General features: G+C 40.5%; 1 protein-coding gene across 1 annotated transcript in view; it reads left to right on the top strand.

Annotated features, from left to right (window-relative positions):
- Positions 1–2,874: 2,874 nt before the first annotated feature.
- LOC145655865 (homeodomain-interacting protein kinase 1-like) overlaps positions 2,875–23,962 on the top strand; it is a 164,235-nt gene continuing 143,147 nt past the window's right edge. Inside the window, exons 1-6 of the mRNA XM_081709330.1 lie at positions 2,875–2,959; positions 3,502–3,707; positions 5,016–5,138; positions 5,584–5,685; positions 6,191–6,249; positions 7,003–7,143. Of these exons, the coding sequence (XP_081565456.1) occupies positions 2,875–2,959; positions 3,502–3,707; positions 5,016–5,138; positions 5,584–5,685; positions 6,191–6,249; positions 7,003–7,143 (716 nt within the window). The remainder of the gene's footprint in view (positions 2,960–3,501; positions 3,708–5,015; positions 5,139–5,583; positions 5,686–6,190; positions 6,250–7,002; positions 7,144–23,962) is intronic.

Raw genomic sequence — 23,962 nt, 5'->3', positions numbered from 1 at the left:
ACCTGATGAAGAGTCAATTTGGAATGTTCTAGCGAGGAAGATCTTGTCCTTAAACATGGTAGTACAAACTGATGCTTTTCCTTCTCTGACACACCAACTAAATCTGCCACATATCGGATGAGTCCCCATGGAGTGCCTGAACACCTGAGCCCCATGTCCACTGTCTCAGTTGAAGAATCTGAGCTCCATGGTGTCGCGTGCTTCCATGACAACCCTGGCGCACATGTCCACTGACCTGTGGAGGGCCATGGATGCCAAGGCGGAATCGGTTGCCTGCATGCTGCCGCACAAGGCGGGCGAAAGCAACCTCTTCATCAGGGAGGACAAGGACCTTGCGCTCGGTGCCATGGTGCAGAGCTGCTCGCCCACTCAGGTCATTCATGCTCTGCTGGCCGGGGAACTCAGGAAGGATCACCTCACCAACACCTCTATAAATGTGTGTTGAAAACGGTCATGCAGCCATTTGACCAAAATAAATTACACTGCCAAAAGAGACTTTTAGTAGAAGACAGAAACACATTTATAGTACAGCAGAGCCCTGCTACTACAAGGCAGTAATAATGGAATCTAGACCCTATAATAGGTTTATAATAATCACACGCTATAATAGGTTTCCAACAGTCCCATGTTGGGCCGTAGTTCAGCTGGGTGCTGGGAATATTGACAAACTATCGATATCTTGGTGCCCTTTTTTTTTGCTTTGGCTCCTCCTACAGGTCCAGCAGTCTGTGATGTCATCCCACGATAGATCAGGAAGCAGCTCCCTTCGTCACCAGCTCCCTGACCAGCCCTACCATTGGCCCGTGGCCTACTCGCTCGGCCAGAGGAAAGCCTGTATCCTTACCTGTGAGAGGAAGAGGAATACGGAGAGACATGAGGGATTCGGACATTGAACATCAGCTCGATTATTGAACTTGATTATTGTAGTTTCTGGGCTTATTGTTTGTTTTAATGCCTTCATTTTTTAAAAAAAATAGTGTTTTTTACAAACAGACTAACAAACTGTATTAAATGTATCTCAAATGCAATGTGTGATTAATGTGTTTAACAAGTTGATTGTCGTATTTTGAATTCCATGGGAGGTGTAACTATAAAAAAATAGTTATTTGGCACTTAGCGGCAGTATGTGTTCAAAACACATGCAACATCAAGCTCTTATGTAACCTTTATAGGATCTTCCCCTCAGACTTTGAATTTTGGCTTAATTTAAAGGGATATTGTGGGCTAATTGGAGCTAATTCTACAACTATAGTAGTGAACTAGTATTACTACAGGGAAAACCTTTTGGGATTGTGTGTGTTTAAAATAGAAAACAAAAATTAAAACGGGTAATTTATCAGGTTTTGGATTTCCTGTTCTGCTGGACTGAGGGCATGTTGCTATACTGACAAAATCCAAGTAACTGCAAAATCTTTAGTACAATATATCAACATGGGCAGTGGTAGTTCAGCGGTTAAGGTACTTGACTTGTTCTCGGAAGGTTGCTGGTTCACTGCCACGTTGCCACCGTTGGGCCCCCGCGCAAAACCCTTAACCCTCAATTGCTCAAATCATACTCAGTCATAATTGTCGCTTTGAATAAAAGTGTCAGCTAAATGACATAAATGTAATCAGCACAGTCAAAGATTGATTAACCACACTAAGTCCAATACTAAGAGACTGGTACAGTGGATGAGGCACAGAGCAGGATACAGCACTATTTTTTGCTTTCCATCAGCAAGTGCTACCTGGATGCAGTCTTGCTACTTGGGGATTTTGCAGGCTTTGACTCCTTGGGTGTGTGATGAGGATTTTGCTTCAGTTAAACTCCTCATGAACATGTCTGACAAACCTGCACGTATGCTCTACCAGGACCTCATTGAATACTTCTCTTTCAATAACTTGGAGCATATGGTTTTTGCTTTGCTATTTCTGACATAACTGGGCAACATTTTACATTTAATGTATATATGGAATCCACAGAATCTATACCATAATACTGTAAAGAAATAGTATACTTTATACATTGTAGCTAGTCCATGCTAGAAGCTCCCAAACAACTCCACATAAACTTCAGCTCAAATAAGCCTCTTCCTTTCCATGATGTCCAAAAGTATTGGCGTTCAAATCATTCTTATGGCTGCATGAGTTTCGCCGAACAGCGTCAAACGAATGGGAAGCTGGTTGGCAGCACGCAGACCTTTAAACGGTTAAAGGGAGAGCTAAATAAGACAAGAGAAGGGTCTACGTTTTCATCTAAACCTCCTCCATTTGTTGAAACAGCTGCCTTTCACACCACTTGCCCAGGAAACATATGTAGTAAATAATAGTCACCCACCCCACGTTTTATGTAATTGAATTTTCTTTGACAAAATCTGGTCATCTTATACTGGAAGCATGTTTTAAAAGGCCATTTAAAAGGACAGGCACGATTGTTGTGGAAATTTACCAGCAAAGCACGAAATATTTAGCGTGGGATTCTGGAGAACGGATGCATGTAGACGGCTGAAATCGGTAAGCAGTTACATGTATTAGTCCTAAGAAATGTGATGTTGATAAATTTAGTACTTTAAGAATATTCGATGTTATCAAGTGATTTATATGAGCCTGCCAGTTTGGGCCCGTAGGTGCAGCAGGCGGACAAGCAGACACTAGTTTTGATTATGTCTGGACAAAGAGTAAAATAAATGTGAGCTTTTATCTTGTCTACTGGCGAGGTTCAATACGTGCACTTGAAATTCCATTTTATGACGTTACACCTGTCCATGTCACCTTGTTGCCATGGAACGAAGAGTCCGTAGAGTAGCGAATTGATATTTGGTGGAAATCTTCTCACTCCGGTCGATATAGCGTGCTAATAATTTCAATTATTTAAATTAAGAACCGCAAAACAACATGGATGATCATGAATTAAATCCGTTCGGTTTTCATGAGCCTTCTTTCCGTAAGGTTAAAGGTGGGAAAATAATCAACACTCAGGGTAAGTTATGAAGTTAACTAGCGGTTAGCGTTAGCGTTAGTTAGCTAGCGTTAGCTAAATCATAGATCATGTTTTTGTTGTTTTAATCTGCTGTTTTAGTTTTAATTTTGAATATAGCCCCTAACTAGATCCGCATAGCATTCCTTTGGTTAGTGGCCCTGTTTTCATCTTTCCCTAAAGGTATATTCTCTTCCCCTTCAGATTCCTCCAGTGGGATCGCCAAGAAAGTAAAATTCGAGAGCAATTACTACCTGCGGAGTCCTGGTCCTCGGATCCAGGGTTCAGTTCAACCGATGGCTTACCTGCCCTGGTCTTTTCCCCCTCTGGAGCCTCAGACAAGGCTGCGTCGTCGTCCAGCCAGCGGGGAGAAGACGCCCGTCAGAAGCGGTGCAGCCTGAAGAGGAAGAGAGAAGGGGAACACAGCAGCGACAGCGTACAGATCCTGGAGGATCTCTACACCCCTTCATTGTCCAAGCGCGTGGCCAGGAGCGGAACAACCACCTCTTCCACCCAGTCCATTGCGTACTCCGGTTGTACCGCAGATAGAAAATCCGTAGGCGATTGCGAATACCAGCTGGGGCAGAATGGGATCCTCTGCTCTGCCTCCAACAGCTACGAGGTGCTGCACTTCCTTGGTTGTGGAAGTTTTGGCCATGTGGCCAAATGCTCCAAGAAGGACACCAATGAAATGGTTGCCATCAAGATCCTGCAAAACCATCCATTCTTTGCTCGACAGGGTCAGATCGAGGTGGGAAAGTTTTGCCTGCTTTTTTAGAGCTTTTGATATGGAATCAGCTGTAGCCCTGATTCTGTTTGTTGGTATCAGATGTGCTAACTCACACTGTGGAATCTGTATACAGCCAGGGTAGCACAAAAACACTTGTGTTTGGTATCAGCACACTAGTTCTAATTTTCAAAGCATCAGTAGGAACTAGTTCAGATAACACATGGACAGCTTGAAGCTTACTATAAAAAGAAGGCTTAGCTACAATTGCCATGCCTGTTTGGATGTGTATAAAAAAAAAAAACATGCAGAAAAATTAAATCCTGAGACGCCTGAGCAGGGAAAACGCAGACGAGTTCAACTTCGTGCGCGCGTACGAGTGCTTCCAGCACAAGAAGCACATGTGCCTGGTGTTCGAGATGCTGGGGCAGAGCCTCTATGACTTCCTGAAGGACAGCATGTTCAGCCCGCTTCTGTTTAAGTGCATCTGGCCCGTGCTGCAGCAGGTCGCCACGACGCTCATGAAGCTGAAGAGCCTGGGCCTGATCCACACCGACCTCAAGCCCGAAAACATCATGCTGGTGGACCCCGTCAGGCAGCCGTACAGGGTCAAAGTCATCGACTTCGGCTCGGCTAGCCACGTCTCCGAGGCCGTGTGCTCCAGCTACCTGCAGACCAGATACTACCGGTGAGGGACATGTGCTGAGGCGTGTTAGAAATAAGTGTGCACTTGTTGCACTCGAGTGTGCTTTAGAGTAGAGCTGCACATTTTGGCAGTTGTGATGACCCTGCTACACATTAAAATCGTGATAAGCATTCCAGTTAACTGGAGCACGACTGATTCATATTTGATTTACAAGTGGTTTAATTTTAGTGATTCATGTGAGTGCTGTTATTTAGCAACCATCTTCAGTGTCTGAGATTAGATAGGATGCTCCGAGTTGCAGGCTTTGGTAATATCAGTATTGGTCATGTCTGTACAAAACTGCTGTTGCATTGTAGCTATACCATTTAATTAACAGTGTCGTTTACTGAGTAACAGTGTTTAACTGCATTGATACTCTGTATTTACTTAATGGAAAACAGAACATCATTGTAGTGTCAGTGCATTTTTGCATATTGTGTAATGTAATGTAAAGGTGTGTAATGTAAAGTGGTGTTTCGGGGGGGAAAAAAACCTGGACTCATCAACAAAATACTATTTAAACCTTTTACATTTTCATGAATGAATTCAGCACCCTTTGTGTTAAGCAATTGCCGCCGAATCACCACAAACGACGGAATCAACCGAGGCTGATTTCATGATGGCGATATCGGTGTTTTTGGTTCAAGTCACTTGAGATCATCCTGGATCTCCCGTTCTGCGAGGCCGTGGATATGTGGTTGCTGGGCTGTGTCATCGCCGAGCTGTTTCTGGGCTCTCCCCTGTATCCGGGAGCCTCTGAATATGATCAGGTAAGCACACGGGTCTTTGAGCTGTGCCTAGTCTTTTTCACGCTTCTTGCGCTTAAATTCATAGAGATCTGTAGAATTTCGCTGATTTGGGGTCGTTTTTTTCATTTTCTTTTCATACTTTTCTCACTGTGTGATGAAGACGTAAATCTTATTTGTGAATAGAGTGGCGTAGTGTTGCTAATGGCAATGGCCGTTCTTCTAACTATGCAGTTTGTTAGGGAGTCCATAATGGCTAGAAGAGAGTGACTGTATGGTTTGCGCTTTTAGCTGCTGCTTTGGCTATCTCATTTTTAGGATTAATATAAATAATAAGAGTTTCTATGGCCTGTTTTTTTTGTTTGTTTGTTTGTTTATACATGCATTTTGAAAATGGAAGGATGAACACAAAATGAAATCGTAATCCTCTTGCCATGTGGTGTCTCTGCAGATCCGTTACATCTCCCAGACGCAGGGCCTACCAGCAGAGTACCTGCTAAGCGCAGGGACCAAGAGCAACTACTATTTCCACAGGAGCCCTGACTCCAGCTGCCCCCTGTGGAGACTCAAGGTTTGCCAGTCTTTCAATGCCAAATACCATGTGTTTGTTTCATAAGGGATGTAACTTAATGATGTCATGTAACTTTATGGTGGAGCTGAATGGTTGATTTTTTCTTTCCTTTCTCCAGACGCCTTCAGAGCATGAGGCAGAGCATGGCATCAAGTCCAAAGAGACACGGAAGTACATTTTCACCTGTCTTGACGACATGATGCAGGTTAATTTGGCTTTTGTGCGCATAACTGTACGCATTGCTTTACTGCTGTGATGTGAATTTGAAGAACGTGAGAAACAGCTTCCACGGCTCACGTTGTAGAGCAGGTCGAGCAAGGTGCTAGCTCAAAGCTCGAGCGTTCGTGCTGTCATAATGAGGAACGCACGTGAGTCGCTCTGGAGAACGGCGTCTACGAAAGGCAGAGCAATGCATAGTAACTTGCTGCAGAACTTGCTGCGTCTTAGGTGGATCGGTGCCCTCTGCTGGTGTTTAATATGACTCACCCCTGGGTCTCTCGCACAGGTCAATACGACCAGTCTGGAAGGCGCAGACGTCTCGGCGGAGAAGGCAGACCGGCGGGAGTTCATCGACCTGCTGAACAAGATGCTCACGCTGGACGCTGACAAACGGATCACGCCGATGAAGGCCCTGAAGCACCCGTTTGTCACCATGAGCCACCTCCTCCAGTTCCCTCAAAGTGCCCAGTGAGTTGTTCCAGGCCTTCCAATCTACATGTCACAGTTTTTAAAAAAAATTAAGGAACACCATCTTAATTTACAAATCCAAATGGTAGCACTGTAACTTGCCCCCCGCCCGTGTCTCTCTTTCTCTCTCTCTCTCGCTGCAGTGTGAAATCTTGCTTCCAGAAAATGGAGATCTGCAATCGGCAGTGCACAGGGTGTGATGGCAGCAAGAGCCTGTTTGGCAGTGGGGGTGGGGCGGGGGGCGGGGCCAGCACAGCTGCCAACCTCAATGACACCTTCAGCAGCTGGCTCGCCCAGCACAGCCAGGTGGGACAACCGGCACAGCAGGGCGGGTTCAAGAGGTCAAAAGATCGCCAAGCAGAGAGCCGGGCTAGGTACTCCCTGCTTCTTATTGCACTTTTTAATGGTTGGCATTAACGCTAAAACTCCGCACTAATTCAGTGCAAGGGAACCCTAGAACAGGACTCGAGACCTACTGGTCTAGTGTGTGGGTCTGCATTGTGGGTACAACTGTTGTAACAAGTGCTGGATGGCTCTGTGCCATCACACTTTGGTGATAGGTTGTGTGTGTTCACTCGAGTGTGCAGTGTGTGTTGAGAGTGTTGACGTGCTCCTCTGACCCTGTGCCAGACCTGTGTCCTCCCCCGTGCATGGCATGGGCGACGCATCGGAGCCCATTATCATCTCTGACACGCCTAGCCCAGCTATGAGCGTCATCATCATCTCCAGCGACTCGGAGGACGAAGATGACACCAAAGTCCAGCCCACCAGGTGCCCTCGCCTCGCCTTTTTAAAGCCATTATGAAATCCTTCCTAACACTTTCCTTGCTGTCACTCATCTTGTTGTTTAACCCTTCCTTCCCTTCCTTGGCCCCAACTCCCAGCTGCGGCGGGCAAACGTCATGAGCTGGGTGACGGCGCAGCACTCCGACATGTCCACATACATCCCGCTCAGCCCCAAGCGTCTGTCCAAGTTCGTGTAGAGCGCCACCAACCTGCCCAAGTGTTTTTTTGTTTTTGTTTTTTTTTACTTTGAATAAAAAACTTTGAATTGAAGTCGCTGACTGTGCCATGCCTTTCTGTGGGAGGCCCCATTTTTAACATTTTTTTTAACAATACCCATATTTTTATACATTTATATTTTGATGTTGATGGTTTTGGTTCTGTGTGAAGTTAAAATATTTTTTTATGCTGCACTTGGCCTCAATTAATGTATTTTAAACATATTGGATGTGAGTCCTTGACCAGCGTGTCAATAAAGCTTCATCTAGTTGCTCTTGTCACAATGTGTTCAGTTCTTCTTAAAAGGGTAACATCGCAATTCTAAATTGTATTACAGTAAAGCAAAACATTAAAGGTTATTTGGTTGTACTATTCTATTGATCCTATAGTCAGTGGCTATCAATAAGAAATGATCAAGCACAGTTTTATTGGGTGTGTGTCTGGAAAGAGAACTACAGCTCCCGGCGAGATTTTTGGTTCAAGATTAATCATCATGCAAATTATTGTGATTAACGCGTTGTCTGTTTAATGAAACTATTATACTATAAATCTAATATTTTAATAGGGCTGGCAACTTTCTAGATCCGATTACTACACGTGTGTGAAGTACAGGTGCTGTAGCTATACAAAATACAAATGTCCACAGTAGCCTAATTATAATATATGCATCCAAAATAAACACCAGAAGCCTGGACTAATGCTAATGTACATAAGTGCATTAAATCTAGGTAGAACTGTTCGATAGGTAGGATAACAAAACACTTGTCCCGCCATACAAAAGAAATGAGAGCGTGATAAGGACTCCAAGTCGCCACCAGATGGCGCCCGAAACCGCTTAAATGTATTCCAGTCGGAGATGCCTTTTACCTTAACATGCCAGGATACACACTCACTGGATGTTTAATCTTTCGAATGGGTCAGCTATATTTTTATAGTCAGGAAAGATTTTTTATTATTATTAATCAGTTAAGTAATTCAAGCTGTTGCATTTTGCTGAGTTGAGGGAATATTGCATAACCCTGTACTAGCCAAATAATTAGATTTGATGTGCTATTTTGTGGATTAATACCATACCTGGCATGGTTTTAATGGCACATGGTCAATACTTGCTGTCAAAATACAGAGGTTCATAAGGACCTCCTTCCTTCATAAGGAGACTCCTGTTTTTGAAACTGTTTCACGCTAACACCACTGTTTCTGCATACTAGCTCTTACTGCTTTTTTGCAACATGTTTATTCTTCGCCGTTAGCAATAGTTTTATCTGTGAGAAGTGTAGATGAATTGCTGTTCTGTGACGTGGGAGACAAGGCAGGATGCAAAGACGAGCCGTGGTTCACATGAGACAGATGTTTATTAACACACAAAACAAAATGAAACCAAACACGAAGAACATTAAGCACTAACATCGGAGGCTCGTTGCTTTCAGAGTCCTCTGACCCGGTCTATAAACCACAGGAAGGATCCTCATGGCGGGCCTCCTCCACCTCCACTGATGGATCCTCAGAGCGGTCGGATTCGGTGTCCGACCTGAGGCCGACGTCAACATACTCCTCACTCCTGCTGTAATCCTCATAGTCCTCCTGGTAGTCCGTGGGGGGAGAGTAGGACCCTGCAGAGTCAGACCCTGGATATTGGTAGTCGTAATCGTACGGGTCCCGGTAATCCAGTGAAGGTAGGCAGGACTCTGCAGCATCTGATCCTGGACCACCACCAGGGCCCCCCCAAAATCCTCCAGAGATACTCTCCCCCGATGTGATGACAGGGAGTGTTCCCACAAGCATGGAGGATTCTCCTGCATGGGTTGGGTAGAAGCAGCTACACTGCTTCTTCCCCTTTTTCTTCTTTCCCTTGGCTCGAGGCAACCTTCAACGGTCGGTGTTCCTGTGACGTGAAGCCGGATGCAAAGATGAGCTGCGGTTCAGATGCCACAGACGTTTATTATCATACAGAACAAGACAAAACCAAACACGAAGAACATTAAGCATTAACACTACTTAGAACATAACAGGCAGTCTTAAAACACAGCAAAGCAGCATACATGGGGTCAAACACTGACAAGCAACAACAAAACAAGGGTTTAAATATGTGTGCTCACAATTAAAAGAACTATAGACAGATGCTGGTTCACTCCTAACATCTGCAAATTAAAATACAAGTTGGTTATTTCTCAAAAAGGACTGAAGCTCTTCCTCTGTCAGTGAAGCACCCTGGTAGTGTTCTCATATGTGGCGATGGAAGTGACGTCCATGTAAATAGGTGTTTAATCCCTGCCATGTGCTACTTGGAAAAGAAATTAATCTTTTAGTATGAACAATGTTGGGGATAAAGAATGGGGACTTGTACATCTCCAATAGCGATTAGAAGACAATAGCTGACACTAGGACACCTCATCTAAATATGTTGACTTGACAAGTATAGTATTATTCATGTTATAAATCTATGGCATAAAAATATGGAAAAAGTGTTTTAACAAGAACGCCAGAGGGGGCATTTACTATTTTGTGGAGAATAAAAAATGGCTCATTTTAATGGGTTAAAAATTTTTTAATTCTTTTACAGAGAGGGAAGGGTGAAAGGACTGAGAAAGAAGGTTAGCACCTGCCAACCGGTGCTGGGAGTAGGCCTCACTCACCTGTCATGCACAAGAGACCTGCAGTCCCAGGGCACAGTAAAGGCTAATTTACTCCCTACATATATAAGCTTGTAAAACTTGTTTCTGTTAGAGTGCTCCTAGACTGAGGTACCTACATTCCCAAGTCTGAAAGGTGAGATTCTACCTGTGCACGTAGAAAATCAGGTAGGCTGTTTTTGTCCTGCTCTTCAGGATGGCTGGCTCAGTGCTTCTTGATACTTTTAAGTCACTGAATGACAACCAGCTCTGTCCTTCTCCCTCAGCTGTGTCACTGATATAGTGGCCTGTCGGAGTAGTCGGTGGTCCTTAGTCATTTAATAGTTTCCACTGCACGTGTATAAATAATGTCAGATTACTCACCATGGTCCATGCTGTCACCTAAATGAGAAACCACCGCCTGGAGTCTGTAGGTGCCAGTGGGTGCACATTCCTGCAACAAACAAATACACCTTTTTTTTCATATGATTAACTGAAAACGCATCACGGATCGAACGCCATCTCTGTATTAACAGGCCTCTTTCATTCTCTCTCATTCTGTCTCTGTGTCTCTCTCAGCTTGCATCTCTCTTCTTTTTGGTCTCTCTCTCTCCTCTCTCCTGTTATGTTTTCCCAAATTCACACACACTCTGAGATTTGAAAGCTATATGATGAATACAAGCTGAACTTGTGAGCATTTTACATGTTCATATTTAAGTTATGTATGTTATGAAACTTTCATGAATACTTTAAACAGAGATGTCCGGAGAAAGCGCCTACTCTCGGTGAGAAAATGTACTTTAAACAAACACGTTAAGACTGGTTAAGACCAGTCAATTAACACAAAGGAGATATGCAACAGTGATACCTAATTACCTGGTGCATGTGAGCACAGACTTGATATGAAACTCAAAGTTTGCCACAGGGCAGATGTAAGAGAAGAAAGAGGCCCTGAGTCTCTCTCCCTCCTCTTTCAGCTGCAGTAAGCAGAGCATCAGGAACTCATGAGCATCCTGTGGAGGACAGCACAGGAGAACATCAGAGGAGGATTTGCTCCTGGACTTCAACAGCAGCACGGTGAGAAAACAAAGGTGGCCATGTGCAGTTCCTGCAGGGTACTGCGTGAGGTTCTGATGTGTTCTGAATGGCTGAGGGGGCCATTTAAAACACAATCTCTTGCCCTGAAACAGTGTTTAGGGCGATTACAATGCTGTTTCAATGTGTTTAAAAGTCAAAGAACAGAGTTGCAATGTAAAGATTCCAATTATAATGCATTACATTTTAGTCTAAAACACAATCTCTTCCCCTGAAACAGTGTTTAGGGCGATTACAATGCTGTTTCAATGTGTTTAAAAGGTAAAGAACAGAGTAGCAATGTAAAGATTCCATTTATAATGCATTACATTTTAGTCTAAAACACAATCTCTTGCCCTGAAACAGTGTTTAGGGCGATTACAATGCTGTTTCAATGTGTTTAAAAGTCAAAGAACAGAGTTGCAATGTAAAGATTCCAATTATAATGCATTACATTTTAGTCTAAAACACAATCTCTTGCCCTGAAACAGTGTTTAGGGCGAATACAATGCTTGGAAACGCTGTTTCAATGTCTTTAAAAGTCAAAGAACAGAGTAGCAATGTAAAGATTCCATTTATAATGCATTACATTTTAGTATAAAACACAATCTCTTGCCCTGAAACAGTGTTTACGGCGAATACAATGCTTTGAAACGCTGTTTCAGTGTGTTCAAAAGGTAAAGAACAGAGTAGCAATGTAAAGATACCATTTATAATGCATTACATTTTATTCTAAAACACAATCTCCTGTCCTGAAACAGTGTTTAGGGCGAATACAATGCTTTGAAACGCTGTTTCAATGTGTTTAAAAGGTAAAGAACAGAGTAGCAATGTAAAGATACCATTTAGAATGCATTACATTTTAGCCTAAAACACAATCTCTTGCCCTGAAACAGTGTTTAGGGCGATTTCAATGCTGTTTAAAAGGTAAAGAACAGAGTAGCAATGTAAAGATTCCATTTATAATGCATTACATTTTAGTCTAAAACACAATCTCTTGCCATGAAACAGTGTTTAGGGCGAATACATTGCTGTTGCAATGTGTTTAAAAGGTAAAGAACAGAGTAGCAATGTGAAGATACCATTTATAATGCATTACATTTTAGTCTAAAACACAATCTCTTGCCCTGAAACAGTGTTTAGGGCGAATATAATGCTTGGAAACGCTGTTTCAATGTCTTTAAAAGGTAAAGAACAGAGTAGCAATGTAAAGATTCCATTTATAATGCATTACATTTTAGTCTAAAACACAATCTCTTGCCCTGAAACAGTGTTTAGGGCGAATACAATGCTTTGAAACGCTGTTTCAATGTGTTTAAAAGTCAAAGAACAGAGTTGCAATGTAAAGATTCCATTTATAATGCATTACATTTTAGTCTAAAACACAATCTCTTGCCCTGAAACAGTGTTTAGGGCGATTACAATGCTGTTTCAATGTTTTTTAAAAAGGTAAAGAACAGAGTAGCGATGTAAAGATACCATTTAAAATGCATTACATTTTAGTCTAAAACACAATCTCTTGCCCTGAAACAGTGTTTAGGGCGAATACAATGCTTTGAAACGCTGTTTCAATGTGTTTAAAAGTCAAAGAAAAGAGTTGCAATCTAAAGATTCCAATTATAATGCATTACATTTTAGTCTAAAACACAATCTCTTGCCCTGAAACAGTGTTTAGGGCGATTACAATGCTGTTTCAATGTGTTTAAAAGGTAAAGAACAGAGTAGCAATGTAAAGATATCATTTAAAATGCATTACATTTTAGTCTAAAACACAATCTCTTGCCCTGAAACAGTGTTTAGGGCGATTTCAATGCTGTTTAAAAGGTAAAGAATAGAGTAGCAATGTAAAGATTCCATTTAGAATGCATTACATTTTAGTCTAAAACACAATCTCTTGCCCTGAAAAAGTGTTTAGGGCGATTTCAATGCTGTTTAAAAGGTAAAGAATAGAGTAGCAATGTAAAGATTCCATTTATAATGCATTACATTTTAGTCTAAAACACAATCTCTTGCCATGAAACAGTGTTTAGGGTGAAAACAATGCTGTTGCAATGTGTTTAAAAGGTAAAGAACAGAGTAGCAATGTGAAGATACCATTTATAATGCATTACATTTTAGTCTAAAACACAATCCCTTGCCCTGAAACAGTGTTTAGGGCGAATACAATGCTGTTTCGATATGTTTAAAAGGTAAAGAACAGAGTAGCAATGTAAAGATTCCATTTATAATGCATTACATTTTAGTCTAAAACACAATCTCTTGCCCTGAAACAGTGTTTAGGGCGAATACAATGCTTTGAAACGCTGTTTCAATGTGTTTAAAAGTCAAAGAAAAGAGTTGCAATCTAAAGATTCCAATTATAATGCATTACATTTTAGTCTAAAACACAATCTCTTGCCCTGACACAGTGTTTAGGGTGATTACAATGCTGTTTCAATATGTTTAAAAGGTAAAGAACAGAGTAGCAATGTGAAGATACCATTTAGAATGCATTACATTTTAGTCTAAAACACAATCTCTTGCCCTGAAACAGTGTTTAGGGCGAATACAATGCTTTGAAACGCTGTTTCAATGTGTTTAAAAGTCAAAGAAAAGAGTTGCAATGTAAAGATTCCAATTATAATGCATTACATTTTAGTCTAAAACACAATCTCTTGCCCTGAAACAGTGTTTAGGGCGATTACAATGCTGTTTCAATGTGTTTAAAAGGTAAAGAACAGACTTGCCATGTAAAGATACCATTTAGAATGCATTACATTTTAGTCTAAAACACAATCTCTTGCCCTGAAACAGTGTTTAGGGTGATTACAATGCTGTTTCAATGTGTTTAAAAGGTAAAGAACAGAGTAGCAATGTAAAGATTCCAATTATAATGCATTACATTTTAGTCTAAAACACAATCTCTTGCCCTGAAACAGTGTTTGGGGTGATTACAATGCTGTTTCAGTGTGTTCAAAAGGTAAAGAACAGAGTAGCAATGTAAAGATACCATTTATAATGCATTACATTTTATTCTAAAACACAATCTCCTGTCCTGAAACAGTGTTTAGGGCGAATACAATGCTTTGAAACGCTGTTTCAATGTGTTTAAAAGGTAAAGAACAGAGTAGCAATGTAAAGATACCATTTAGAATGCATTACATTTTAGCCTAAAACACAATCTCTTGCCCTGAAACAGTGTTTAGGGCGATTTCAATGCTGTTTAAAAGGTAAAGAACAGAGTAGCAATGTAAAGATTCCATTTATAATGCATTACATTTTAGTCTAAAACACAATCTCTTGCCATGAAACAGTGTTTAGGGCGAATACATTGCTGTTGCAATGTGTTTAAAAGGTAAAGAACAGAGTAGCAATGTGAAGATACCATTTATAATGCATTACATTTTAGTCTAAAACACAATCTCTTGCCCTGAAACAGTGTTTAGGGCGAATATAATGCTTGGAAACGCTGTTTCAATGTCTTTAAAAGGTAAAGAACAGAGTAGCAATGTAAAGATTCCATTTATAATGCATTACATTTTAGTCTAAAACACAATCTCTTGCCCTGAAACAGTGTTTAGGGCGAATACAATGCTTTGAAACGCTGTTTCAATGTGTTTAAAAGTCAAAGAACAGAGTTGCAATGTAAAGATTCCATTTATAATGCATTACATTTTAGTCTAAAACACAATCTCTTGCCCTGAAACAGTGTTTAGGGCGATTACAATGCTGTTTCAATGTTTTTTAAAAAGGTAAAGAACAGAGTAGCGATGTAAAGATACCATTTAAAATGCATTACATTTTAGTCTAAAACACAATCTCTTGCCCTGAAACAGTGTTTAGGGCGAATACAATGTTTGGAAACGCTGTTTCAATGTGTTTAAAAGGTAAAGAACAGAGTAGCAATGTAAAGATTCCATTTATAATGCATTACATTTTAGTCTAAAACACAATCTCTTGCCATGAAACAGTATTTAGGGCGATTACAATGCTGTTTTAATGTGTTTAAAAGTCAAAGAACAGAGTAGCAATGTAAAGATTCCATTTATAATGCATTACATTTTAGTCTAAAACACAATCTCTTGCCATGAACCAGTGTTTAGGGCGAATACAATGCTTTGAAACGCTGTTTCAATGTGTTTAAAAGTCAAAGAAAAGAGTTGCAATCTAAAGATTCCAATTATAATGCATTACATTTTAGTCTAAAACACAATCTCTTGCCCTGAAACAGTGTTTAGGGCGATTACAATGCTGTTTCAATGTGTTTAAAAGGTAAAGAACAGAGTAGCAATGTAAAGATATCATTTAAAATGCATTACATTTTAGTCTAAAACACAATCTCTTGCCCTGAAACAGTGTTTAGGGCGATTTCAATGCTGTTTAAAAGGTAAAGAATAGAGTAGCAATGTAAAGATTCCATTTAGAATGCATTACATTTTAGTCTAAAACACAATCTCTTGCCCTGAAAAAGTGTTTAGGGCGATTTCAATGCTGTTTAAAAGGTAAAGAATAGAGTAGCAATGTAAAGATTCCATTTATAATGCATTACATTTTAGTCTAAAACACAATCTCTTGCCATGAAACAGTGTTTAGGGCGAAAACAATGCTGTTGCAATGTGTTTAAAAGGTAAAGAACAGAGTAGCAATGTGAAGATACCATTTATAATGCATTACATTTTAGTCTAAAACACAATCCCTTGCCCTGAAACAGTGTTTAGGGCGAATACAATGCTGTTTCGATATGTTTAAAAGGTAAAGAACAGAGTAGCAATGTAAAGATTCCATTTATAATGCATTACATTTTAGTCTAAAACACAATCTCTTGCCCTGAAACAGTGTTTAGGGCGAATACAATGCTTTGAAACGCTGTTTCAATGTGTTTAAAAGTCAAAGAAAAGAGTTGCAATCTAAAGATTCCAATTATAATGCATTACATTTTAGTCTAAAACACAATCTCTTGCCCTGACACAGTGTTTAGGGTGATTACAATGCTGTTTCAATATGTTTAAAAGGTAAAGAACAGAGTAGCAATGTGAAGATACCATTTAGAATGCATTACATTTTAGTCTAAAACACAATCTCTTGCCCTGAAACAGTGTTTAGGGCGAATACAATGCTTTGAAACGCTGTTTCAATGTGTTTAAAAGTCAAAGAAAAGAGTTGCAATGTAAAGATTCCAATTATAATGCATTACATTTTAGTCTAAAACACAATCTCTTGCCCTGAAACAGTGTTTAGGGCGATTACAATGCTGTTTCAATGTGTTTAAAAGGTAAAGAACAGAGTAGCAATGTAAAGATTCCAATTATAATGCATTACATTTTAGTCTAAAACACAATCTCTTGCCCTGAAACAGTGTTTAGGGCGAATACAATGCTTTGAAACGCTGTTTCAATGTGTTTAAAAGGTAAAGAACAGAGTAGCAATGTAAAGATACCATTTAGAATGCATTACATTTTAGTCTAAAACACAATCTCTTGCCCTGACACAGTGTTTAGGGTGATTACAATGCTGTTTCAATGTGTTTAAAAGGTAAAGAACAGACTTGCCATGTAAAGATACCATTTAGAATGCATTACATTTTAGTCTAAAACACAATCTCTTGCCCTGAAACAGTGTTTAGGGTGATTACAATGCTGTTTCAATGTGTTTAAAAGGTAAAGAACAGAGTAGCAATGTAAAGATTCCAATTATAATGCATTACATTTTAGTCTAAAACACAATCTCTTGCCCTGAAACAGTGTTTGGGGTGATTACAATGCTGTTTCAATGTGTTTAAAAGGTAAAGAACAGAGTAGCAATGTAAAGATTCCAATTATAATGCATTACATTTTAGTCTAAAACACAATCTCTTGCCCTGAAACAGTGTTTAGGGCGATTACAATGCTGTTTCAATGTGATTAAAAGGTAAAGAACAGAGTAGCGATGTAAAGATACCATTTATAATGCATTACATTTTAGTCTAAAACACAATCTCTTGCCCTGAAACAGTGTTTAGGGCGATTACAATGCTGTTTCAATGTGTTTAAAAGGTAAAGAACAGAGTAGCGATGTAAAGATACCATTTAAAATGCATTACATTTTATTCTAAAACATAATCTCTTGCCCTGAAACAGTGTTTAGGGCGAATACACTGCTTGGAAACGCTGTTTCAATGTCTTTAAGTGGGAGTTCATTCCACCATCTTGGAGCCAGGACAGAAAATGGTCTCGATGCTTGTCGTCCATGAGATCTGAAGCAAGGTATTTCAAGCCGAGCCAGACTTGAGGTTCGAAGTACTCCAGGTACGGATCGGGGTTTGACCATTGACCTAATGTATGAAGGGGATGGTTCATTTTTGGCTTTGTAGGCAAACATCAAGGTTTTAAATCTGATGCGTGCAACTAGAGGGAGCCAATGAATTATTACCATACTGAGGTAATATCAAGTATTATTCTTTAAGAGATGCTAACAGCTGACAGTGTGTGTTGGAACTCTACATAGACTATAGTTTGAATTAAATATGTGTTGTATCAACAGTTTTAAAAATTGAAAAAATATTATGTATTCAAGATATTCAGATATATTGCAGTATATTGTAAAGAATTCTCACGAAAATCAAAAATGAATTAAATAATATTTTCCAGAATAGTACGTATCAGCTAAGTAAACTTGTACATTTGCTTATTTCATTTTTAATTAATTTTTCTCTTTAAACTGTTATCATTGTGGTGACCGTTGTCAGCCAGAGGAGGATGCTTCCCACCTCCCCCCCGCCTTGAGTCTTGATTCTTCTCAAGGTTTCTTCCTCATGCTCTAGGGAGCTTTGCCTTGCCACTGTCGCTCTTGGCTTGGACATTTGTAAAGCTGCTTTTTGACAACATCTGTTGTAAAAAGCACTGAATAAATACATTTTGAATTTGAATTTTGAATTTGAATTTATATTAGCTTTGCATAAATCATGGAATAAACATGAAGTTCTTGGTAATCATCTAAGACTTTGGACTGTATTGTATGTGATTACAGAAATTTCTTAAAGATGTTATATTTGTATCATAAAATATGAGCTGGACCCTCAAAAAAACAATGATAAATCTGATGCATGCAGCTACAGGGAGCGCAGCTGTGGAGTAACGTGTGAACTTCGGAAGATTGAAGACCAGTCGGGTTGCTGCATTCTGGACAAGTTGTAGAGGTTTGATGGCTCTTAGAGGAAGACCAGCAAGTAGCGAGTTGCAGTAGTATAGCTTTGAGATCACAAGAGACTGCACAAGCACCTGGGTAGCTTCCTGCGAGAGAAAGGGTCGAATCCTCTGTATGCTACAAAGGAGGAATCTGCAAGACCGTGTTAGATTAGAAACATGAGTTGAGAACGACAACCTATTGTCCAAAGTTACGCCCAGGCTACGGGCAGCTTCGGATGGTGATACCAGGGAGTTCTCGAAGGAAACTGTGAGGTCATGGTAAGGGTTGGGATTACCTGAGATGAACAGAAGCTCGGTTTTACTGGGGTTGAGCTTCAAGGGTTGGACTGTCATCCATGATGCGATGTCAGTCAAGCATGCTGAGATACGTCTGGAGACCTGCATGTCAGAGAGTGGAAAAGAAAGCAATAATCGAATGTCCTCAGCATAGCAGTGGTAGGACAAACTATGAGAAGATATTACATCACCAAGAGAACGAGTATACAAAGAGAAGAGAAGGGGGCCTGATACTTAGCCTTGTGGAACACCAGTGGAGAGTCTACACGGTTTGGATGTGGATCCTTTCCATGTCACCTGATAGGACCGTCCCTCCAGGTAGGACTGAAACCATCTCCAAGCAGAGCCAGTCACACCAAGCCTGGAGAGAACAGAGAGAAGAATGTTGTGGTTCACTGTGTCAAAGGCTGCTGAAAGGTCTAGAAGAATCAAAACAGATGACAGTTTGACAGCTTTAGCAGCATGAAGTTTCTCAGTCACTGCTATGAGGGCCATTTCTATAGAATGTGCCGGTTTGTAGCCAGACTGACTGGGATCATGCAGCTGGTTCTGTGTGAGAAAAAGAGACAATTGATTTTAAACTGCTCGTTCAAGGGCTCTTGAGAGGAAAGAGAGAAGTGATACCGGTCTGTAGTTGGTAACGCTGGAGCTGTCAAGTGTGGCCTTCTTCAGGATTGGTACCACCCTGCCGGTTTTGAATGCAGTAGAATGATACATTTCTCTATGATTTTGGTCTTTCAATAAGCACTGACTTTTGGTGCCTGACTAAAATATAGAGGACCCTTGAAATTTCACTTTTCAAAATATGCTTGATGGGTTTTTTTGTTCATATATTTTCTTACGTAAAATGTGTCCCATGAATCATGCATAATTACTTAAATTTTATTAATATTTTAAAGAACCACCACATGGTGGCAGCATGTGCATAACTATAGACTGTATATATACAGCTTATGTTCACAATGCAGTACGTCCTATCATCCACATCTTGAAAAAGCACTGGATAAAATTAAACGTCGCTTTTGGTTAATACTTTTTAATCACAGCTTCTTTGTATGGGGTGTTAACATGGCGAGTTTACAGCTGTAATTGGGACCACATAACAAAAAGATTATTACTTCTAACAAGGTTCAGAACACAAAGCTATGTTTTGATTATTGCTGTTAAAGTGAATGGGATGTCAATGTCAATGAGGAAAAAAATATTCTGCTTGAATCAATACAGGGCTGAGGGCATTCTCCGTTCAGTTTAAACCCGTGTGTCTTATAACGAAGCGTCTTTCCCATAGCAGGGTTTGGCCTGCAGGTACTGGGCCAAGAACACAAAATTCCTGAGTGACAGTACATGTTGAGAAGTTGCCTTTTCTCTAGAAGACACCACACAGGCAGTCGTGTACTGTCTGAAGTCTACATTCTTTAGGTGCATCCTCTCCTGGGATTCCATGTAGTCGCCGACACCCGCAGGTGTGCTGAGTCAGGCAGGAGTTCTCTAACCCCGACCTCAACCCCAACCTCAACCCTAGCATGTCACTTGTAACCTGCACATAGTAGTATCTGATGGCTTTCCACCAGATGCATGGCTTGGCCTACTTTATCCACTCAGAGATGCCTTCCATGTCCAATTCCTGGCATTCCACCAGCAAAGTCAGTGGGACGTAGACGTAGCCAACGGTGCGCAGGTTGTCACGGTACATCATAGCCATCCGTTGGTAGGCACTAGGACGTTTCATAGGCCCTCTTTATCTGAATGACATTATATTCTGCATCCTATGCTCAGTCAGGTCCAAAAACGTCTGATGGGTGCTCTGAAGAACTGAAGGGATTTTGTGCTGCTGTAGTTTGCCAGTGAAACAGAGTGACCTCATACTGCTGCACTGAGCTCCTATGACATTGTTGCAACTTCTCAGCAGAATTATTACCACACTGAGTCAATATCAAGTATTATTCTTTAAGAGATGCTAACAGCTGACAGTGTGTGTTGGAAGTCTACATAGACTATAGTTTGAATTAAATATGTGCTGTATCAACAGTTTCAAAAATTGAAAAAATATTATGTATTCAAGATATTCAGATATATTGAAGTATATTATAAAGAATTCTCAAGAAAATCAAAAATGAATTAAATAATATTTTCCATAATAGTACGTATCAGCTAAGTAAACGTGTACATTTGCTTATTTCATTTTTAATTTATTTTTCTCTTTAAACTGTTATCATTGTGGTGACCGTTGTCAGCCAGAGGAGGATGCCCCCCCCTTCCCCCCGCCTTGAGTCTTGGTTCTTCTCAAGGTTTCTTCCTCATGCTCTAGGGAGCTTTGCCTTGCCACTGTCGCTCTTGGCTTGGACATTTGTAAAGCTGCTTTTTCACAACATCTGTTGTAAAAGGCACTGAATAAATACATTTTGAATTTGAATTTTGAATTTGAATTTATATTAGCTTTGCATAAATCATGGAATAAACATGAAGTTCTTGGTAATCATCTAAGACTTTGGACTGTATTGTTTGTGATTACAGAAATTTCTTAAAGATGTTATATTTGTATCATAAAATATGAGCTGGACCCTCAAAAAAACAATTGAACACAGGCTATGTTAAACATGAAATAATTGCATTTTATTTTATCTTTATTACTTCTACAAAACTTCAAGCATAAGTTTTTATTATTATTGCTTGATCGACGTGACTTTTCATTCTCATTCATGCTCTCATCTTCTCATCTTCCTGGGGACGCTCTCTGTCTCGGAGCAGTGAGAGGAGCTCGGGGAGTTTGTCTCTCTCCTCCTCTTCCTGGAGCTCCTTTGCTCCGTCTGGCTCCTACAGCTCTGGCCCACGGCAGGAGCAGCATTGGAACTGTGAGCTCTGACCTTATTAGGAAATCTGACAGTGTTTCCAGACCAGGAGCTGTACTGAGGTTGGTAATTCTGTGCCATCACCAAGAAAGCAGGTTTAGGTGCACTGGAGGCATAAGTAGCTGGTGTATTGTACAATACACTCTGCTGCAGCGTATTGTAAAGCGGATACCATCCAAGTGTGGAACTATTCCCTGCCACCCCAAAGCTGGCACCCCATGCATCAGCCTTCCAAGCATTCCTGCTCAGCAGAGGGTGGTCCCTGCCATATCCTGGGGCCATGTAGCCAAAGGACTCTCTTGGAATTCTGTTTCGTAGATATTCGTGGACATCGTCTATGATTTTGCTCACGCCGTCCAGAGCCGGATGTCTGACAAACTGTGTGTTCCCCTCAGTGGAAGCTGCTGGAAGCTGAAATGAGAAATTGCTCTGCTGCTGAAGAGTCCAGTCATCATCATTATCAGCTTCATCATCATCATAATCGCTTTCATCCTCTGACTCTTCAGCCTGTTCACCCTGATGCTGGGGGCTTTCTGGGAGAGGTGGGAGAGGTACCTGACCTGCATCCTCTACCTCATTGTTGACGGGGGGCTGAGGCCCAGTGGTTTCACTTGGTGCTTTCTCAGTAAGGGTCAGAGGGACACCACACTGAACACAATCATGCAGATTGGATCCGCACACTGAGGAAAGAAAAAAATTCATCAGGTCTCCACTGTTGCCAGGTTTTGCAATGAAATGGGTCATGTGGGTCTGTTTTTTGCAAGCGGCATGTGTCATTTTGGCAAATCTGGCAAACGTGGCACAAGCACAAACATGCTTCCTTCATGTTAAATGTTTTCTTCCAACTTGGGGTTTTGTTCTAAAAATACAGTAAAGTAAAATATTTTGTATGTACATACCTTTGCAGTCGACCCGATGCAGCTTAATGACCGGGAACATTTTTTAAAGTCCAGAATTGTTTCGTGGTTTTGTTTGAAAACATAAACTAGTAACACTGTCGCTACGTTCACCTTGCTGTGACTGTGTTCCGAATGAATGTTTGGAAATGACTTTAGAATTTAGACGCTATCAGTGTTCTATGACATCGTGCTTCTGACGTAATTGTGGTCGCGGTTCCCACGGCGACGCCACCATGTTTGTTTACTTCCTTGTTTTGGTCCCTGTCGGCTCCGCCCCCTGCTTAGTACCGCCTCCTGTTACTGTAATCACCTGCAGCGCGTTAGTCCTCGTTAGTCTTTCTGTATATAAGCGCTCTCGGTAGGTAAGTCCCGTTGGCTCGGGTTCCGTTTTGGAGCGTCTGTGTTTTGGATAACGCTCTTTGCCCGGTCTGCTGTTTTTTGGCTTCTGTTTGTGGGCTAAGCGTGTTCTCTAATAAAGTTGCATTCATCTTACTGCGAGCGACTCCATCTTTGTATGTGCTCAGAACATTACAATAGTATTTCAGGTGGAGAATATCTTCCATTTTTTTTAATTTACTTTGCTTATGAGAGGGTTTGTTAGCTTACACACTTGTAGCTTTTAAAATAACCTCATGTGATGTAGGTTACGTCAAGCCTGTATCCATGAACTGAACATTGGGGGAGTAAATCTCCCCAGGGGGCAGGACTTCACTAGCTCATGAGATGAAATTATTTAATTATTTAATTAATTATTAAGTGACTAATAAAGTATAATTACATTTACATTTATGGCACTTAGCACATGCTCTTATCCAGAGCGACTTACAAAAGTGCTTTATTATTTACTCATAGAATATATCCTAGTACAGTACAGTAGGTTAGAATCAAACATACCAATGAACTAGAATACTGTAGAATACAGGGATGAATGCTGATACCTAGAAGTACAAAATACATAAAGTCTATCTTAAACAATGAAAAGTGCTATAAACAATAAGTCCTAGAGTTTATTAAACAACATAAACAATACCCTACAATAAGTATTAATTTAGTCAGTCAATATGGGAGCAGTGTCAGTTGTTCTTTAAATATTCTGCAAATAGATGGGTCTTCAGTCTGCGCTTGAAGACCGCAAGGGACTCTGCTGTCCGGACAGCAAGTGGGAGTTCATTCCACCATCTTGGAGCCAGGACAGAAAATAGTCTCGATGCTTGTCATCCATGAGATCTGAAGCAAGGTATTTCAAGCCGAGCCAGACTTGAGGTTCGAAGTACTCCAGGTACGGATCGGGCTTTGACCATTGACCTCATGTATGAAGGGGCTGGTTCATTTTTGGCTTTGTAGGCAAACATCAAGGTTTTGAATCTGATGCGTGCAGCTACAGGGAGCCAAAGAATTATTACCACACTGAGTCAATATCAAGTATTATTCTTTAAGAGATGCTAACAGCTGACAGTGTGTGTTGGAAGTCTACATAGACTATAGTTTGAATTAAATATGTGCTGTATCAACAGTTTTAAAAATTGAAAAAATATTATGTATTCAAGATATTCAGATATATTGAAGTATATTATAAAGAATTCTCAAGAAAATCAAAAATGAATTAAATAATATTTTCCAGAATAGTACGTATCAGCTAAGTAAACTTGTACATTTGCTTATTTCATTTTTAATTTATTTTTCTCTTTAAACTGTTATCATTGTGGTGACCGTTGTCA

This window comes from Electrophorus electricus, unplaced genomic scaffold (genome assembly GCF_041902795.1).
Source record: "Electrophorus electricus isolate QZ-2024a unplaced genomic scaffold, ASM4190279v1 Scaffold38, whole genome shotgun sequence".
NCBI classification, from domain to species: domain Eukaryota; kingdom Metazoa; phylum Chordata; class Actinopteri; order Gymnotiformes; family Gymnotidae; genus Electrophorus; species Electrophorus electricus.
The sequence above is the reverse complement of the archived record's forward strand: the minus strand, read 5'-3'. Positions and strand labels throughout refer to the sequence as shown.